This window comes from Gigantopelta aegis, chromosome 14 (assembly GCF_016097555.1).
Source record: "Gigantopelta aegis isolate Gae_Host chromosome 14, Gae_host_genome, whole genome shotgun sequence".
Lineage (NCBI taxonomy): Eukaryota > Metazoa > Mollusca > Gastropoda > Neomphalida > Peltospiridae > Gigantopelta > Gigantopelta aegis.
This window is the reverse complement of record NC_054712.1, coordinates 30,486,887-30,503,786: the sequence shown is the minus strand read 5'-3', so window position 1 is coordinate 30,503,786 and position 16,900 is coordinate 30,486,887. Positions and strand designations below refer to the sequence as shown.

The 16,900-nt window shown below is 36.8% G+C and overlaps 1 protein-coding gene across 1 annotated transcript in view; it reads left to right on the top strand.

Annotated features, from left to right (window-relative positions):
- LOC121387965 (palmitoyltransferase ZDHHC3-like) overlaps nucleotides 1–15,824 on the top strand; it is a 55,956-nt gene extending 40,132 nt beyond the window's left edge. The window contains exon 7 of the mRNA XM_041519148.1: nucleotides 15,491–15,824. Coding sequence (XP_041375082.1) covers nucleotides 15,491–15,649 — 159 coding nt within the window. The 3' untranslated portion in view covers nucleotides 15,650–15,824. The remainder of the gene's footprint in view (nucleotides 1–15,490) is intronic.
- Nucleotides 15,825–16,900: the final 1,076 nt, after the last annotated feature.

Genomic DNA, 16,900 nt, shown 5'->3' with positions numbered 1-16,900 from the left:
ATAACTACTCACCTTTAAAGCAAAAAAAAAAAAAAAAAAAAAAAAAAAAAAAAAAAAAAAAATAAGGAGTGTGTAACACTGTTAAGTTGCTAATTTCTGATTTAATGCGAAGGTACATCTTTAACTACCTGGCTAGTTCGTCACAAAATCTTTTGTCCTGGGCCCCATTCCATGAAGCGATCTTAGCCCTAAAATTACCTTAAGCACATAGCTATCCTATGCACTTAAGTTGATCTTAGGGCAAAGATCGCTTTGTGGAATGGGGCCCTGACCAGAGAAACAACACTTTATGACAACTAATCCTGTCACACATGCCACCAATTGCAGGGTATGATAGATATTTCGAAAAGTTACTTGCCACAGGGTTTGTAAATTCCGCTAGCCCACCAGCATAAAGCACTAGCCCTAATTTCTGATCAATGACACAATTATATAATTGTGTTAGTGCCCTGCTGGTCCAACCGGATAGGACTGTAGGTTTCATCTCCCAATTGCCTGTCCGTCTGTCCATCTGTTCCACATAGCTTTTTGATGGCTTTTTTTTTTACAGTGCCTTAAGATATTGATCAAGTTTGACTTTTATGGTGATTTACCCAGTTTTTGACAGAGTTTGGACCTTTAATATAGCAATACTCTAAGAACACTTGTTTCAACTTTATCCTTCACCATTGTCCCATTTTTGCTGTTACATTCACCCACCCCTTAAGAAAAAATAATTTAATAAACTCATGTTTGATCTCCATCCACCCCCAACAAAATATGCATAAATATGAGGGTGTGTAACCCACGGTAATGTGTGGTCTTGTATTCAGTGTCTTCGGTAGTTGTCACCAGGGATGTTGTACAGGGCATCAGACCCACTTTCCCTTAATTGATAAACAAGAAAGGCAAAGATATTAGTTTACCAAGTCCCCCCCCCCCCCTCCAATATGATTAGTGAAACTCACTCTAACTAATCCTAACCCTAAATAACCTTAGCCCTAGACAGGCCTCACACAAGGTCCAAATTATAGGGTGGAGTGACTTCTTACTAAAATTTCGATAGCGTTAATTTTTTTTTTTATTAACCAAAAAACTTCTAATTTCAACATTTTCATTTGTATTTTGAATTTATTCATTTTGAGACTGTGTAAAACTAGTCTTCAACAAATAATGTACAATTCATGAAAATGTAATACACATTAAAAATGAAAACAAATAATACCCAAACGAATATAGGAAATATGTTTGTCTACCGTTCCAATGATTGAGTCATGACCAAAGACTTATATTATTTAATTTTTATTATGAACCATTCAGTGTACAAATGACTTGCTCCAAAGCTATGAAGTTTATTTAATAATGATTTCAACATTGTTGTATTTCTGAAAGAGACTCCAGGACTTCTAGAATTTTTTAAAAATCCACTAGCCATGGGATCAGTGATTTAAAAGAAGTACTAGCCACAATTAAAAATTCACTAGCCCTACTTTACTTTAAGTTAATATAATTTTACTAAATAATAGTAATTATCAGATATATCACTAAAGAGGGAGATAGAGCTTAAAAACACTAACTTTGAGGGTTGGGGTGGGGTCAGGATATTTATATTTACAATATAGACTTAACTGCAGCATTTAACCAAAACAAAATTCACTAGCCGTCGGGCATGGCAATAGTAGTTATTTACTAGCCCAACATTGACTATCACTAGCCATGGGAGTGGGGCTACCATAACCTAGAACCCTGGACTCCCTAATGTCATAATAATAATAATCTGTTCTTTGTGTTTGTCTTCCTAGTATGAAACAGACAAACTCCTCCTCCTGCTCGCATATTAGGAGAGAGAAAGAGAGAGAGAGTGAGTGAGTGAGCTAGCGAGCGAATCTCTATGGTTTCAGGCATGACTGTCCCAGGCCCCGTCTCTGGATAGCCAGTGGCGTGGCTCGGGACAGTAATACTACGGGACAATTTTGACTCATTATTTTTAGGAATGGGGGTAGGGAACTAATAATTATTAAATTAAAATGCGCAGATCTAGATAAAAATTTTGGTTCAAAACCAAACTAATTTCCTAAAAAAAAATATTATATATATTTGTTTAATATAAAATTTAAATTTACTTTAATTAAGTTTATTTTAGTCGCATTTTAGAGCGGGCATTTCTGAAAATAAATCTAATATTTAAAAAAGAATTTTAGCCCATACGTGGTAAAAAGTGGAACAGTTAGCACAAGCATATTAGGAGAGGTAACAATCATAACAAAACAAACAACTAGCATTGAAACTAATAAGTAACTCTTTGACTGAAGCAAACAATTAAAGCTTATAACAGGCTATTTAGCTATGGGTTGGGAAACCGGAAACCTGCTCGTCATGATCAGTTTTGTTTTGTTTTGGTTAATGACACCACTAAGCACATTGATTTGTTAATCATCGGCTATTGGATGTCAACATCATGATCAAGTGATGGTGTAAAATAAGAGGTTTCCATTGAGCAGTTTTTGTTTGTTATACGCCCATCTATGATGGGTCGTATTATGGTATGGGATTGTCTGTCCGTCCATCCATCTGTCTGTCCATTAATCCATCCATCCGTCTGTCTGTCTGTCTGTCCACCCATTTATGCATCCGTCCATCCATCTGTACATTCATTTGTTAACTTTTTCTTGTAATGAACCATCAAACCTCACATGTAGGATTCTAGGAACAACTTGGGATGGCAATGTGTTGCATACTATTTCTAGGTTACTGTGACCTACTTTTAACAATCTACTGCACATAACAGTAAATCCTTGTCTGGACAATATCTTGCATACAGATGCATACGGGATCATCAAACCTCACATGTAGGAACAACTTGGGATGGCGGTATGTAGCATACTATTACTAGGTCACTGTGACCTACTTTTCATAGTCTGCTGCACAAAACAGTAAATCCTTGTCGAAATGATATCTTGCATACAGATGCATACAGGACCATCAAACCACATGTAGGAACAACTTGGGATAGTGGTTGGTCCAAAACAAACTGTTCATCCATCCCATTGCAAAAATTTCACATAATTAGACTTGAATCATACATGTAACATATTCATTAATATAGATACATGTATGGTTTTCGAACAAACTCCTGATGGGTGTATCATGTACCTCACTGGTACTCTTGTTTACTAAAAGATATACATTTCAACATTTAGTTGCACAGTTTACTTTTAGAGACAGACATGGGTGTGGTCTGGGCTAGATGAGCATGATTTTGTGGCGACAGTGTCACTTCGAACGCTTAGATACATGTACTTAACACTTAATTATTATCTATAAATAGGTATTTGTCGCGTTCTTTATTCATACACAATGTACAATGCAAGTGGTCTCCATTTTTACAAAGTAACACTGATGTCGCCTTAATGTTATTGACAGGGTGAAGTCAAGTTGATCAAGGTGAAGTTTTGGTTCACTTCACCTGCTGACATGAGGCCTGTCTATATAGGTTAAAGTATGGGTGGGGCATGTAAATATTTTACACCCCCAAAAAAGGATTGTCCTGTATGGGCAACTGTGAAGCAGTTTGTGAATTTCAAATCTTGACCCAGTGAAGTTCTATTTGATTCACTGCTAGCTCAGTACTGAATAGTTATACCACCAGTAACACTTCTAATCGTATAATATGTCTTCACGTCTGCTCTGATGTCTGAATGGTAATATTATACTAACATATGTTATTATAGTATTTTCTAATAGTATACAGAAGTGAATGTTCATATTTCACAGGTGTATACACTAGAGTGGTTTTGAACCGTGAATGCTTTAGTGGTAGAGCACTTGCTTGCAGTACAGTAGATCATGGGATCATTTCTTCTCAGTGGATCCAATTGGCCATATTTCTTTCAAGCTTGTTCTCAATGTCAGATGTTGTGGTTTGTATTATTTTGGGAACAATTATGTAGTTATGATGGCAGTGCAATTCTTCTATAACACTCTAGGGACAATTATTTTATACTCTCTGTAATTGTCTCCCTTGTCTTGCTGTTTGTTTCGGAAATATTTATACGTCCTTTGTCTTGTTTGTTTCAGAAGTGTTTTATACTTTTTTTTTGTTTATTTGTGTCCGAGCTGTTTTATATTTACAGTAATTACCCCCTGCCCCCTTCCCATCTTCCAGAAGATGTTTTATACTACAGTAATTACCTCCCTTATCTTTCTCTTCATGACAGTTGTTTTATACTTACCATAATTACCTCCCTTTTCTTGTGTCCTAGTTATACCTCACTCATTAACTTAAGTAATTACCTCCCTCATCTTGTATATGTTGAAGCTGTTTTATACTTACCATAATTACCTCCCTTCTCTTGTGTCCTAGTTATACCTCACTCATTAACTTAAGTAATTACCTCCCTCATCTTGTATGTGTTGGAGCTGTTTTATACAGTAATTACCGTACTTTTTTGTTTTAGACTTCCCATAATTACCTCACATATTTTGTGTCCAAACCATTTTATATTTTAAGTAATTACTTCCTTTGTTTGTGTTGGCACTGTTTTATACATACCGTAATTACCTCCCTTGTCTTTCTGTTTTATGTTGGAGCTGTTTATACAGTAATTATCATATGTGCTTGTGTCATAGCTGGGTTTTTTTTACAGTAATTACCTCCCTTGGTTTTTTGCCGTTTGTGTCAGAGCTGTTTTATCTGTACATTAATTACCTCCCTTGTTTTGCTGTTGCTGTCAGAGCTGATTATATACTTACAGTAATTACCTCCCTTGCCTTCCTGTTTTACGTCAGAGCTGTTATATATACTTACAGTAATTGCTTCCCTTGTCTTGCTGTTTGTGTCGGAGCTGTTTTATACCTCTCTTATCTTGGCTGTTTATGTCAGAACTGCTTTATACGTACAGTAATTCATTTACAATCCTGCTTGGGTTCATTCCGCATTGAGAGATTCGTGTTTTATGTGTTAAGTGATTTTATGTCTCCAGCGCAATGGAAGAATAATCTGAAATATTGAACACATCTCTGTCTCCTTTTTTATCCCTCTCTCCCAGATCTGGCGGGCGCATTAGCCTAACGTCTCTCCAATGATTAATTTTCATGAAAAATGTCCTTTTTATACAAATGTTTTTTTACCCTTGGTTTGAGTGTGACAAATGCTATTTACAGCGTTAATGGTACACCATGGGTCGGTGCCTTGCTTTGCTTTTTCGTTCCAGCCAAATGGGGATAATTGTTTTTTAATGACAACTCAATCGCCAGGCACTCGCAGATTGTTTTATGGTTTGTCCCATGTAAAGAAATAAGATTACTTGCTTGGTGAGATTTCTTCAAGTTATATCATCTGTTTTTTGTTGAGATGTTTGTACTCGGTACCGAGATGATGCGCAGTAAGCGATGAGTCGATACCAGTCTGATGTCTTTACATGGCTAATGTTTTCTTCAAACTTGTAGCTGTCTTGGGAGTTACGATGAATGAATCTGCATGCAGATGCGGTTTTTTTTTTCTCATAATGTGATTAAGGCATATAAATTTGTCCCACGTAAAACTGTATCTTTGCTATTGATCTTGATGGAAACTGATTATTGATTTATATTTGGGGTGTTTTGAAAGAAGATGTCGTCTTTGATTTGTAAACAGTTGTTGATTTATATGACTGATATCCCATGGTGGTAATGTCAATGACAAAAGAAATACGTATTTTGAATGAAGCACCACTTGCTGCAGACGAGATAATAACCATTTTTGTCTTGTGTTTCTGAGAGACTCGGCAATGAGTGTTTATGTACACTGGTAGAGTGTTCATCTGACATGCAGCGCCTCACAGAATCGATTGTCTTCAATGAACTATGGTTGACAACAGTCACTTTTCGCACCCTTATTTTGGCTTCGTACACAATAAATATAGCGTAATTTCACTTGAAATTTATATTTCGTAAAAGGTAAAAAAAATTAACCACAAGATTTTTTTCAAACAACTTCAGGTGAATTAGTAATGTACAAACTAAGAAAATTCACTGTCATGTACCCAGTTTATTGTTATTGTTAGGAGATGCAAATCAATGTCATTGGAACACTGATGTCATTCACATTCAAAATTGGCAATATTATTACAATGCTTCACTACATTAAAATAAAAATTAATCTACTAACCTTGACCCCTGTCGAATTTCTATAACAAGCAGACAACATTGTTTACAGTGGGTTTTTTTTTTTTTTTTAAAGAAATTAAAAGTACCTTTCGTCAAATTTATCATGTAAAAAAATTACTGTTGGGTATGTTTTATTTATTGTGTACGAAGCCAACCAAAGAAGTGAAAAGTGACTGTCGTAGACCTTAGTTAGTTAACTCCCATGTCCAACTGGTGCCACATGGTATGTTCTTTCCTGTCTTGGGAAAAGTGCTTATAAAAGATCCCTTGCTGCTTTTTCAGAAGGAGTAGCCTGATTGAGTGGTGGTGGCAGGTTTCCTCTCTCACTCTAGACCAAATTTCAAAATAACCATATTTTTATTACACATCAAATAGTTGTAATTTAAAATGTGCTTTAAGCCTCTCCTTGAAGTAAAAAAGTGAGATATAGGTATTTCATTTTCGATGCTGACAGTGCCAACTTTTGCATTAAAGTTCAATGTTTCTCCGTTACATGTTGATCTGTTCCTTACAAACAATAAAACTAAGTCAGTAAAACTTGGTTTATAGTTGCACCTATGGATGTTCACAATGCACAGAATTTTTTTTATGGCAGATCGAGATATTTAATTCAGTGAAATTCTTGTATTTATGTATTAATAGCTTATTTGAAAAGTAATAATTTTAATTTTAAGACTTGATTTGGCTGATCGATACATATGCTAAAATAAAGTTTGACAAACACTGAAATTGTGAATTAGGCCCCTGGTCTGTAATCGAGGCATGCCTCTTTTGTTTGGTGACGCTCTGAGACCTGGTCTGTAATCGAGGCAGGCCTCTATTTGTTTGGAGACGCTCTGAGGCCTGGTCTGTAATCGAGGCAGGCCTCTATTTGTTAGGTGACGCACTGAGACCAGGTCTGTAATCGAGGCAGGCCTCTATTTGTTTGGTGATGCTATGAGACCTGGTCTGTAATCGAGGCAGGTCTTTATTTGTTTGGTGACGCACTGAGACCAGGTCTGTAATCGAGCCAGGCCTCTATTTGTTTGGTGACGCTCTGAGACCAGGTCTGTAATCGAGGCAGGCCTCTATTTGTTTGGTGACACACTGAGACCAGGTCTGTAATCGAGCCAGGCCTCTATTTGTTCGGTGACGCTCTGAGACCTGGGCCCCATTCCATAAAGTGATCTTAGCCCTAAGATCACCATAAGTGCATAGCTACCTTATGCACTAAGGTGATCTTAGTGCTAATATCGCTTCGTGGAACGGGGCCTTGGTCTGTAATTGAGGCAGGCCTCTATTTGTTTGGTGACACACTGAGACCTGGTCTGTAATCGAGGCAGGCCTCTATTTGTTTGGTGACGCTCTGAAATCTGGTCTGTAATTGAGGCAGGCCTCTATTTGTTTGGTGATGCACTGAGACCAGGGGCCTTATTCACAAAGGTCTCTTAGGCTCTGCTAGACAACAAAGCATCCTCTTTACAAGTCTTTTAGCATTGCACTGCGAGATCGCAAAGTTGCAAGAGTTTTGTGAATTAGGCCCCTGGTCTGTAATCGAGGCATGCATCTTTTGTTTGGTGACGCTCTGAGACCTGGTCTGTAATCGAGGCAGGCCTCTATTTGTTTGGAGACGCTCTGAGACCTGGTCTGTGATCGAGGTAGGCCTCTATTTTTTTGGAGATGCTCTGAGACCTGGTCTGTAATCGAGGCAGGCCTCTGTTTGTTTGGAGATGCTCTGAGACCTGGTCTGCAATTGAGGCAGGCCTCTATTTGTTTGGAGACGCTCTGAGACCAGGTCTGTAACTGAAGCAGGCCTCTATTTGTTTGGTGACGCACTGAGACCAGGTCTGTAATTGAGGCAGGCCTCTATTTGTTTGGAGACGCTCTGAGACCTGGTCTGTAATTGAGGCAGGCCTCTATTTGTTTGGTGATGCACTGAGACCAGGGGCCTTATTCACAAAGGTCTCTTAGGCTCTGCTAGACAACAAAGCATCCTCTTTACAAGTCTTTTAGCATTGCACTGCGAGATCGCAAAGTTGTGAGAGTTTTGTGAATTAGGCCCCTGGTCTGTAATCGAGGCATGCCTCTTTTGTTTGATGACGCTCTGAGACCTGGTCTGTAATCGAGGCAGGCCTCTATTTGTTTGGAGACGCTCTGAGACCTGGTCTGTAATCGAGCCAGGCCTCTATTTGTTTTCAAGACGCTCTGAGAACTGGTCTGTAATCGAGGCAGGCCTCTATTTGTTTGGAGACGCTCTGAGACCTGGTCTGTAATCGAGGCAGGCCTCTGTTTGGTGATGCTCTGAGACCTAGTCTGTAATCGAGGAGGGCTTCTATTCATGGCTTTACAGTATATACTAATGCTGGAAAAAAAGAGTAAGTCTGTGAATGATACTTTAATGAAAGTAATGGTAGATTGAAGCAACAATTGTTCAAACTAGCTTACTGCCGTTAACAAATACTAAGTTAAGGCTATTAAATTGACGTGGTACTGAAGCCAGTACATTTTGATATAAGACACATTGGGATTTTAGTAATAACTTTCCTTCTGAATAAAATAAGCCAGTCATGAAAGTGGTTCTAAAAAAGACATCAGTTAAAGATCAACCCTTGTAATTGCTCACAGCAATCTGCAGTGCCGCGGCAATTAGCAGTGCCTTGGACTTTTTAATTCTCTGCAGCACATTTTCTGTTCTGGACTACATTCAATTTCTTTTCCATGGCATATGTTTTTACCATGAGCATTTTCTTAATTGCGGGGGTTGAAAGAGTTCTTGGGTATTAAGCTTTTAAGAAACCCCACTTAAATTCTTCTTTGTTATGTATGTGATTTATAATGTTAATTTATGAATAAATATTTAATAATGATTTTGTGTCTCTGGTGTGGATTATATTATCTTTAAAATAAAGTTTATTATTCCCAGAACTATTGAGTACCAGTACTGAGTTCACTTCCTGCTACTCGAAGACTTACCAGCCTAAGCTTGTTGTAATTAGATACCAGTATGTTATAATTAATTAAAATGTCTGTCGGATTTAATTCCACTGGACAAGTATTGGAGCCAAGTCATTGAAAACATCAAGGATGAGATTAAAAGTGGGAGATAATTCCTGTATTGTGTTCTTATTACTACCGAGACTTGGACGGAGATTTCCGACAGTCCTTAGGCTGACAATATGTCTGCATTATTAAGTTAGGCATCTCAAAAGACCATCCTTCCTGGATGTTGAGCTTGATCTGTGTAATTTCTGTCCAAGACATTAGTAAGAGGAAGTTGATATGGTCCGAGTTTCAGCGTTTCCGGCACTGTAATTGTACCTGAAGTTCGTGGCTTGACAGACAAACAGAAATAATCCTGTGTTTCATAAAAGATCAACCAGTTGCGAGATCATTTGAAAAGAACAAGACCCAGGGTCAGATGTGGGACTTTGTTTACGGAATAACTGTTTGCTGTTGTCTGGCATTCCACCAGATGCACACACAATACTGAAATGTGTGCTGGTGTAGACGAGGGGTGTAACAATATAGTTGAATATTTGGTGAATTGAACAGCGATCTGCATTGTAGTTGCATTCGTATTCGTCATTAGCTGAACCGAATACACGAATACATATGTGTAATGTTAACTGTACAGTTTATCTTTCTAATTCACACCAACCAAAACACAATATCGATTCGATTGTTTTGATAATATCTGGACCTGTTTTGTATTAGATGGAGCACATAGACTAAAGAGACTTATGAGTTAGGTTTCTAACATGAAAGTCACGGGCGGGCCTATTTTGTTAGTGTATGCATTGTAACTTCAATATGCAATCTTTAAATAACTGATTAAAATTCAATAATCGAGGATGTACTAACAAGATTTAAAGCCGCACACCCTAGTTCCATCCAGCGAAAATAAATTATAATTTGGTTAATCTACAAACCTGTAAAACACTTAGATCACGTTTTTATCAAATGGAGTGAAAAAGCAGGTTTTATATCGATAAATACCATGGGAATCCCCATGTCCCAATTGTTTGAAATAATTTTGAAAATTAGTATTCTGATGTCACCGGTAGATGTCGCTCGAAGCACAACAATGCCTACGTCACGACAAATTTCACAGAGTGCGCACAGACTTGGGGTGCATTCTTTTCACCTCTCCTGGACATGTTCCAACTGTTCTGTCCTGGTTGTATCTTCTCTCCAGATATCGTAAGACTTAGCAAAATTATTGGTTTTAAGGGTTTGTAACGTTTTGTATTGAGACACTTACTTGTCTGAACTTTATTGTTACTGAAAATGTTCACGAACTGTGAAGAAAAATCTCACAAATGAACAACAAGCATACGACAACAAATCGGATGTTGATTGCGCGAACCGTGCACGAGAAAACAAACCGAACCAAAAATTATAACAGTCACGTGGCATACCAACGTGTGTGACGTTTACACAGGAAGATTCGCTCTAAAAATAGATTGGACCTCGCTTGCTTAACGTTTTTTTCTCGAGTGCACGCCTGTTATTAAGAAATAAAAAAAAAGCATTTCGTGGTTTTACAAACATCAGGATTACCACGATTACCAAAAAGCACTTCAGGTGAATGGAAATGTGTATTCTAAATAATAAAATGTAAGTAAAGTGCAATTTTATTTGTGAAAAAATTGGTTTAATAGCGAAAAACAACGCCGTAATGGTTAACAACTAGCCGTAACTAGGGCATGTCCCTTTAAGGCAAAGGACCTGACTGGGTTAAATGACCGCCCTCTTGCATAATGGAAACATCTAAACCATGTAGCGAAACATCTCTTATGCATCCCAGCAACCAGTGTGCCAAGCGAGCACATATTCACCACTGCTAGGGATGTAGTAACAGCACAGAGAGCCGCACTTTCCTGTTAAGATGTGAACATGTTAGTGTTCCTAAACAAGAATGTGATTCTGGACAAGACAATAGACACTCACATGATTAATCAGTTTTTACTTTAAAAAATAAATAAAATGTTCTTCCTTTCTGCGAAACCTTTTCCTCTTTTGTATTCATGGACGTGAATACATATTCATATTCATCACCTCATATTTATGCTATATATCATATTTGCCACCGTGTGTATTTGTTACACCCCTAGTGTAGACAGCTAATTACTTGAATTTATATTCATAATCCAAATTAAGCAAGACGAAATTTCCAGGCAGAATCAACATGACTAGTGTGTGTGTGACTGTGAGTGTCTGCTTTTGGACTCACTCTGTCTGTCTGTCTCTCTCTCTCTCTTTCTGTAATTTTATCATAACACACTTTAATCTCTTGTGTCTGTGAGCATGTATGTGTATGCATGACTGTGTGTGTGTGTGTGTGTGTGTGTGTGTGTGTGTGTGTGTGTTTACATGTACCCCACTTCAATTTCTGTTTAATTGTATTCTTCTAAACACTGACATTTTAATTAAGGGTCACTTTGAAAGTGAGGGTGTACATGTGTGAGCGCCCCCAGTACTCTTCCTTCCTCGATCCGTGCCTCGGATCCGGCCCTGCTGGGCTCTTGATTTAAGTTTGATTTCATTTGAAATTGTCAGTAATCTCGTTTGAATCTGGCGATTTGGACGTCAAGGTTGAGATTTAATTATGGCTCATGTGTGCTGCATGCCAAGGGAAGGTTCTGCTTTCTTTAAAATCCTAACGACATTGTCGGAAATTCCCAGTGGATTACGAGATAACTAGAAAACCTATTTTGTTATAAAATGAGGGGGAACAAAATGTCTAAGCAAATGTTGGATTTAGTTTATTGTATGAATTCAGCATTTTTATTTGTTGCTATCGTTTTCTGTCTCTGTCTCTCTTTATCTGTAACTGTCTCTCTTTATCTGTAACTGTCTCTCTTTATCTGTCTCATGGCTCATCTCTGTGTGTCCTTTTGTTTCTCTATTGTCTCTTATTCTCTCTCTCTCTCTCTCTCTCTCTCTCTCTCTGTCTCTCTCTCTCTCTCTCTCTCTCTCTCTCTCTCTCTCTCTCTCTCTCTCTCTCTCTCTCTCTCTCTCTCTCTCTCTCTCTTCTCTCAATAAAACATATTAATTTTAAACAAATAATATATAATCTGAGAGATGGAAATAAATTGTGAGAGATCCACTGATCCCTGAGAGATGCTTTGTTCTGTGAGAAACAGTGAATTATGATTTTCAGTCTTTCTAAGTACTTTTAACTTGAGCAGCATAGTCTTTTTGAATGTAATTGTGAACCAGTCACGACGAACAATGAATTAATCCAATCTTCCGAGTAAGGCTATCCTGAGACAAAAACATTGAATTGTGATTCAAGGCTTTCTAAATATTTGTAAAGGCATATGGTCACAGACCACTGACCTATTGCATGGCCTAACAAAGTATTACTTAAAAATATATATATTTGATTTGTCCCTAAATGTACTTTATTCAACCATTTACATAACCACCATACTCCACTTATTAATGATATTTTGTAAAAATAATTGAATTATGGCATTGGTCCATAATTCAAAAACTAACATTGCTGAGAGGGTTGACATGGATTTCACTCCATCATGGTGTAGTTAACGTGATGCAATAGCTAGGTTTGGTCTGTAAAAAGTAATGTAATTTTTATTTATTATTCATTTTTAGAGTAATAAGGTCCTTAAATCTGTGACTGTATGCCTTTAACTTGAACAACTAACATTGTTGAACAAAGATTTTATTGCTTGCTGTCAAAAAAAAGAGAAGAATTTTATAGAGAAAAAAACTATTTACACATACAATAGGAAAGAAATGTATTTTGTTGACAGCCAGAGTGAAATTAGATTCTCAAATCTCAAAGCTTACTCCGATATTGATGATGTTTATTTGATATTTTTAGTGCTAATGGGAATATCATGTTGACAATTGCTATTGGATAATCCATCAAACATAATCTTTTGGCAATTACCTCACACACTCCCTGGCCCTCGTCACCCACTGTGACCCACAGCCGAGCGTAGTAACTCATTCGGCAGTCACTGGTTCGGCAGACTTTTTTTTTTTCAATCTTCAAATTTTAATCGCAGTTCAAAATAACATGGTCAGCTAGCACTCTATCATGCTGCGCAATTATTAAGACATTGATGCTGTTCTTAGAATAGTCGTAGAGGTGGGAGGGTGGGGGAAATCCATCAGCATTATTTTCTTAAGCTTAATTAGCTGCGTTTATTGCTAAATTAATTTAATTTGAAATTAACCAGTAATGTTTAATTATAATATCAGATGTACCAATCTGCATGTGACTTTTGCACTTGTTTTTACACTGTTGAACCCATGTTAGCCTATACACAAAATATAGATTTTGCTGTAAAAAGGAATATCTCTGTTACGCAATGTCAGTTTATCTCTGTTAAACAGCATTGGTTTATATCTGTTATACAACTGTGATTGATTTTTTTCACAACCTCAGTTTATCTGTTACATAACTGTGGTTTATATGTTATACAGCCTCAGTTTATCTATGTATACAACCTCATAACATCAGTTTATCTGGGTTATACAACATAACCTCAGTTTATCTGGGTTATACAACCTCAGTTTATCTCGTGTTAATCAACCTGTTTATTTCTGTTACACAACCTCAGAGTATCTCTTTCCTTTTTCTTTCTGTTTTACAACCTCAGTTTAAGTCTGTTACACAACCTCAGTTTATGTCCATACACAACCTCAATTTATCTCGGTTACACAACCTGTTTGTCTCTTTCTTACACAACCTCAGTTTAAGTCTGTTACACAACCTGTTTGTCTCTTTCTTACACAACCTCACTTTATCTCTGTTACACAACCTCAGTTTATGTCCATACACAACTTCAGTTTATGTCCATACACAAGCTCAGTTTAAGTCTGTTACACAACCTCAGTTTATATGTCCATACACAACCTCAGTTTAAGTCTGTTACACAACCTCAGTTTATGTCCATACACAACCTCAGTTTAAGTCTGTTACACAACCTGTTTGTCTCTTTCTTACACAACCTCACTTTATCTCTGTTACACAACCTCAGTTTATGTCCATACACAACCTCAATTTATCTCGGTTACACAACCTGTTTGTCTATTTCTTACATATCCTCAGTCTATCTGTTATACAACCTCAATTTATCTCAGTTACACAACCTGTGTGTCTATTTCTTACATATCCTCAGTCTATCTGTTACACAACCTCAGTTTATTTGTCCAAACACAACCTCAATTTATTTCGGTTACACAACCTCGATTTATCTCTAGCACATCTTTGGTTTATTTCTACTACACAACCTCAGTTTTATGTTTGTTACACAACCTCAGTTTATGTCTGTTACACAACCTCAGTTTGTTACAGTCTCAGTTTATGTCTGTTACACAACCTCAGTTTATGTCTGTTAAACAACCTTGGTAGTATACAACCTTGTCTGTTACACAACCTCTGTTTATGTCAGTTACACCACCTCACTTTATATCAGTTACACAACCTCACTTTATGTCAGTTACACAACCTCACTTTATGTCGGTTACAAACCTTGGTTTATATATGTTACACAACCTTGGTTTATGTATGTTATACAACCTCTGTTTATATCAGTTACACAACCTCAGTTTATGTCTGTTAATCAACCTTGGTAGTATGTCTGTTACACAACCTCTGTTTATGTCAGTTACACAACCTCACTTTATGTCTGTTACACATGCTCAGTTTATGTCTGTTACACAGCCTCGGTTTATGTATGTTACACCACCTCGGTTTATGTATATTACATCCTCGGTTTATGTATATTACACCACCTCGGTTTATGTATGCGGTATTACACAACCTTGGTTTATGTATATTACACAACCTTGGTAGTATGTCTGTTACACAACCTCTGTTTATGTCATTTACACAACGTCGGTTTATGTATGTTACACAACCTCAGTTTATGTCTGTTACACAACCTCGGTTTATGTATATTACACAACCTCAGTTTATGTATATTACACAACCTTGGTTTATGTATATGTATGTTACACAACCTCGGTTTATGTCTGTTACACAACCTCAGTTTATGTCTGTTACACAACCTCGGTTTATGTATATTACACAACCTCGGTTTATGTATATTACACAACCTCAGTTTATGTATATTACACAATCTTGGTTTATGTATATGTATGTTACACAACCTCGGTTTATGTATATTACACAACCCTTGGTTTATGTATATTACACAACCTCGGTTTATGTATATTACACAACCTCAGTTTATGTATATTACACAACCTTGGTTTATGTATATGTATGTTACACAACCTCGGTTTATATCAGGTACACAACCTTGGTTTATGTACATGTATGTTACACAACCTCGGTTTATATCCGGTACACAACCTCAGTCTATGTTGTGTGTTCTACTTGCAGGGCATTGAGCAGCTGAAGAAGGAGCAGGCCACGTGGTCGCGGAGGTCCAAGTGGCTCAGTCTCAAGGCCGTGTTCGGTCACCCCTTCTCCTGGACGTGGTTCTCGCCCTTTTCCACACCACAGTTTGTCTACCAGAAGAATTTCACGTACGCTGTCTGACGACACGAGAAAGTGCCGGCCTCCAATAACTGCTTGTATTGAATTTCTGTTGTTAGTTTCTGTTTCATCATTAAAGGGACATTCCTGAGTATGCTGCAACTTTTAATATGTTATCGACTAACAGAGCTTTTTTAACGATTGTAATTACATATCAAATATATTTGTTGGCATAAAATATTAGTGGCTGTATATGAAACGTGTTTCTGATTGTTCTAATATTTTCATTAGGTTAAATTTCATTTTATTTCCTAAAATATAATTTGAAATTATTTGAAGACAGAATCCAGTTTGGGCTTCTTGCAAATATTAAGACGACCAGAAACATTGAATATACAGACACTGATATTCTAAACAAGAAAATATATTTAATATGTAAGTTTAATCATAGAAATATTTTATTAGTCGGAAACATCTTACAATGCAACAAACTCAGGAATGTCCCTTTAAAGAGATGTTCTCTCAGTTTGCTGACATTGAATCACACTAATAGGACCTTTTCAAAAACTATAATTAATTGTCTTGTTCACGATATCAGTGTCTGGATATACAATATGTCTTTCTTGTCATCACAGTGGTTGTAGTAACTCCAACATCCATTTTATTTCTTAATTTATATTTTGTTCACACATACAAATTTATTACAAACATTAGGATGACCAAAAGCACATAGGAGATACACGTATGGATAGTGATATTCTGAAGACAATTTGTATTTGATATGCAGTTTTGATTAGTGAAAAGGCTCCATTGTTAGTCAGAAACAGCCCACAACAGCAGCAAACCATGGACCATCTCTTAATAAAAATGATATGTTTATTGTTATCTTATACTTCACTTTTTGCATTTGTGATTACATTTTTTTTTTTACTTCATTTACTTTATCCCTGGTGCAAATTTAAATCACACTACATGTACATATGTATTTATGCAGTTTGTTTTTATATAATGTAAATGAAAAATTGGCCACACTTTTTAACTTACAAATTAGCTTCCTTTATGTTTGATGTAAGACACTGACAATGACCTGATTGTATATATGTTAGCTGATATTAAAACCATTTGTTTCATTCACTTGCTGCAGTTCATGCAGTGTTAATAAAAATGTAACACATACATGCATCCCAAACAATTTAGAAAATGACTCAGCAAAACAATGTACTGAGGCAAAAATATACTTTACCCCAGCATTTGTGTTTTAAATTCCTACTGGTATACTTGTATCTTTAGCAAAACAAAATGCTGACATTTTAC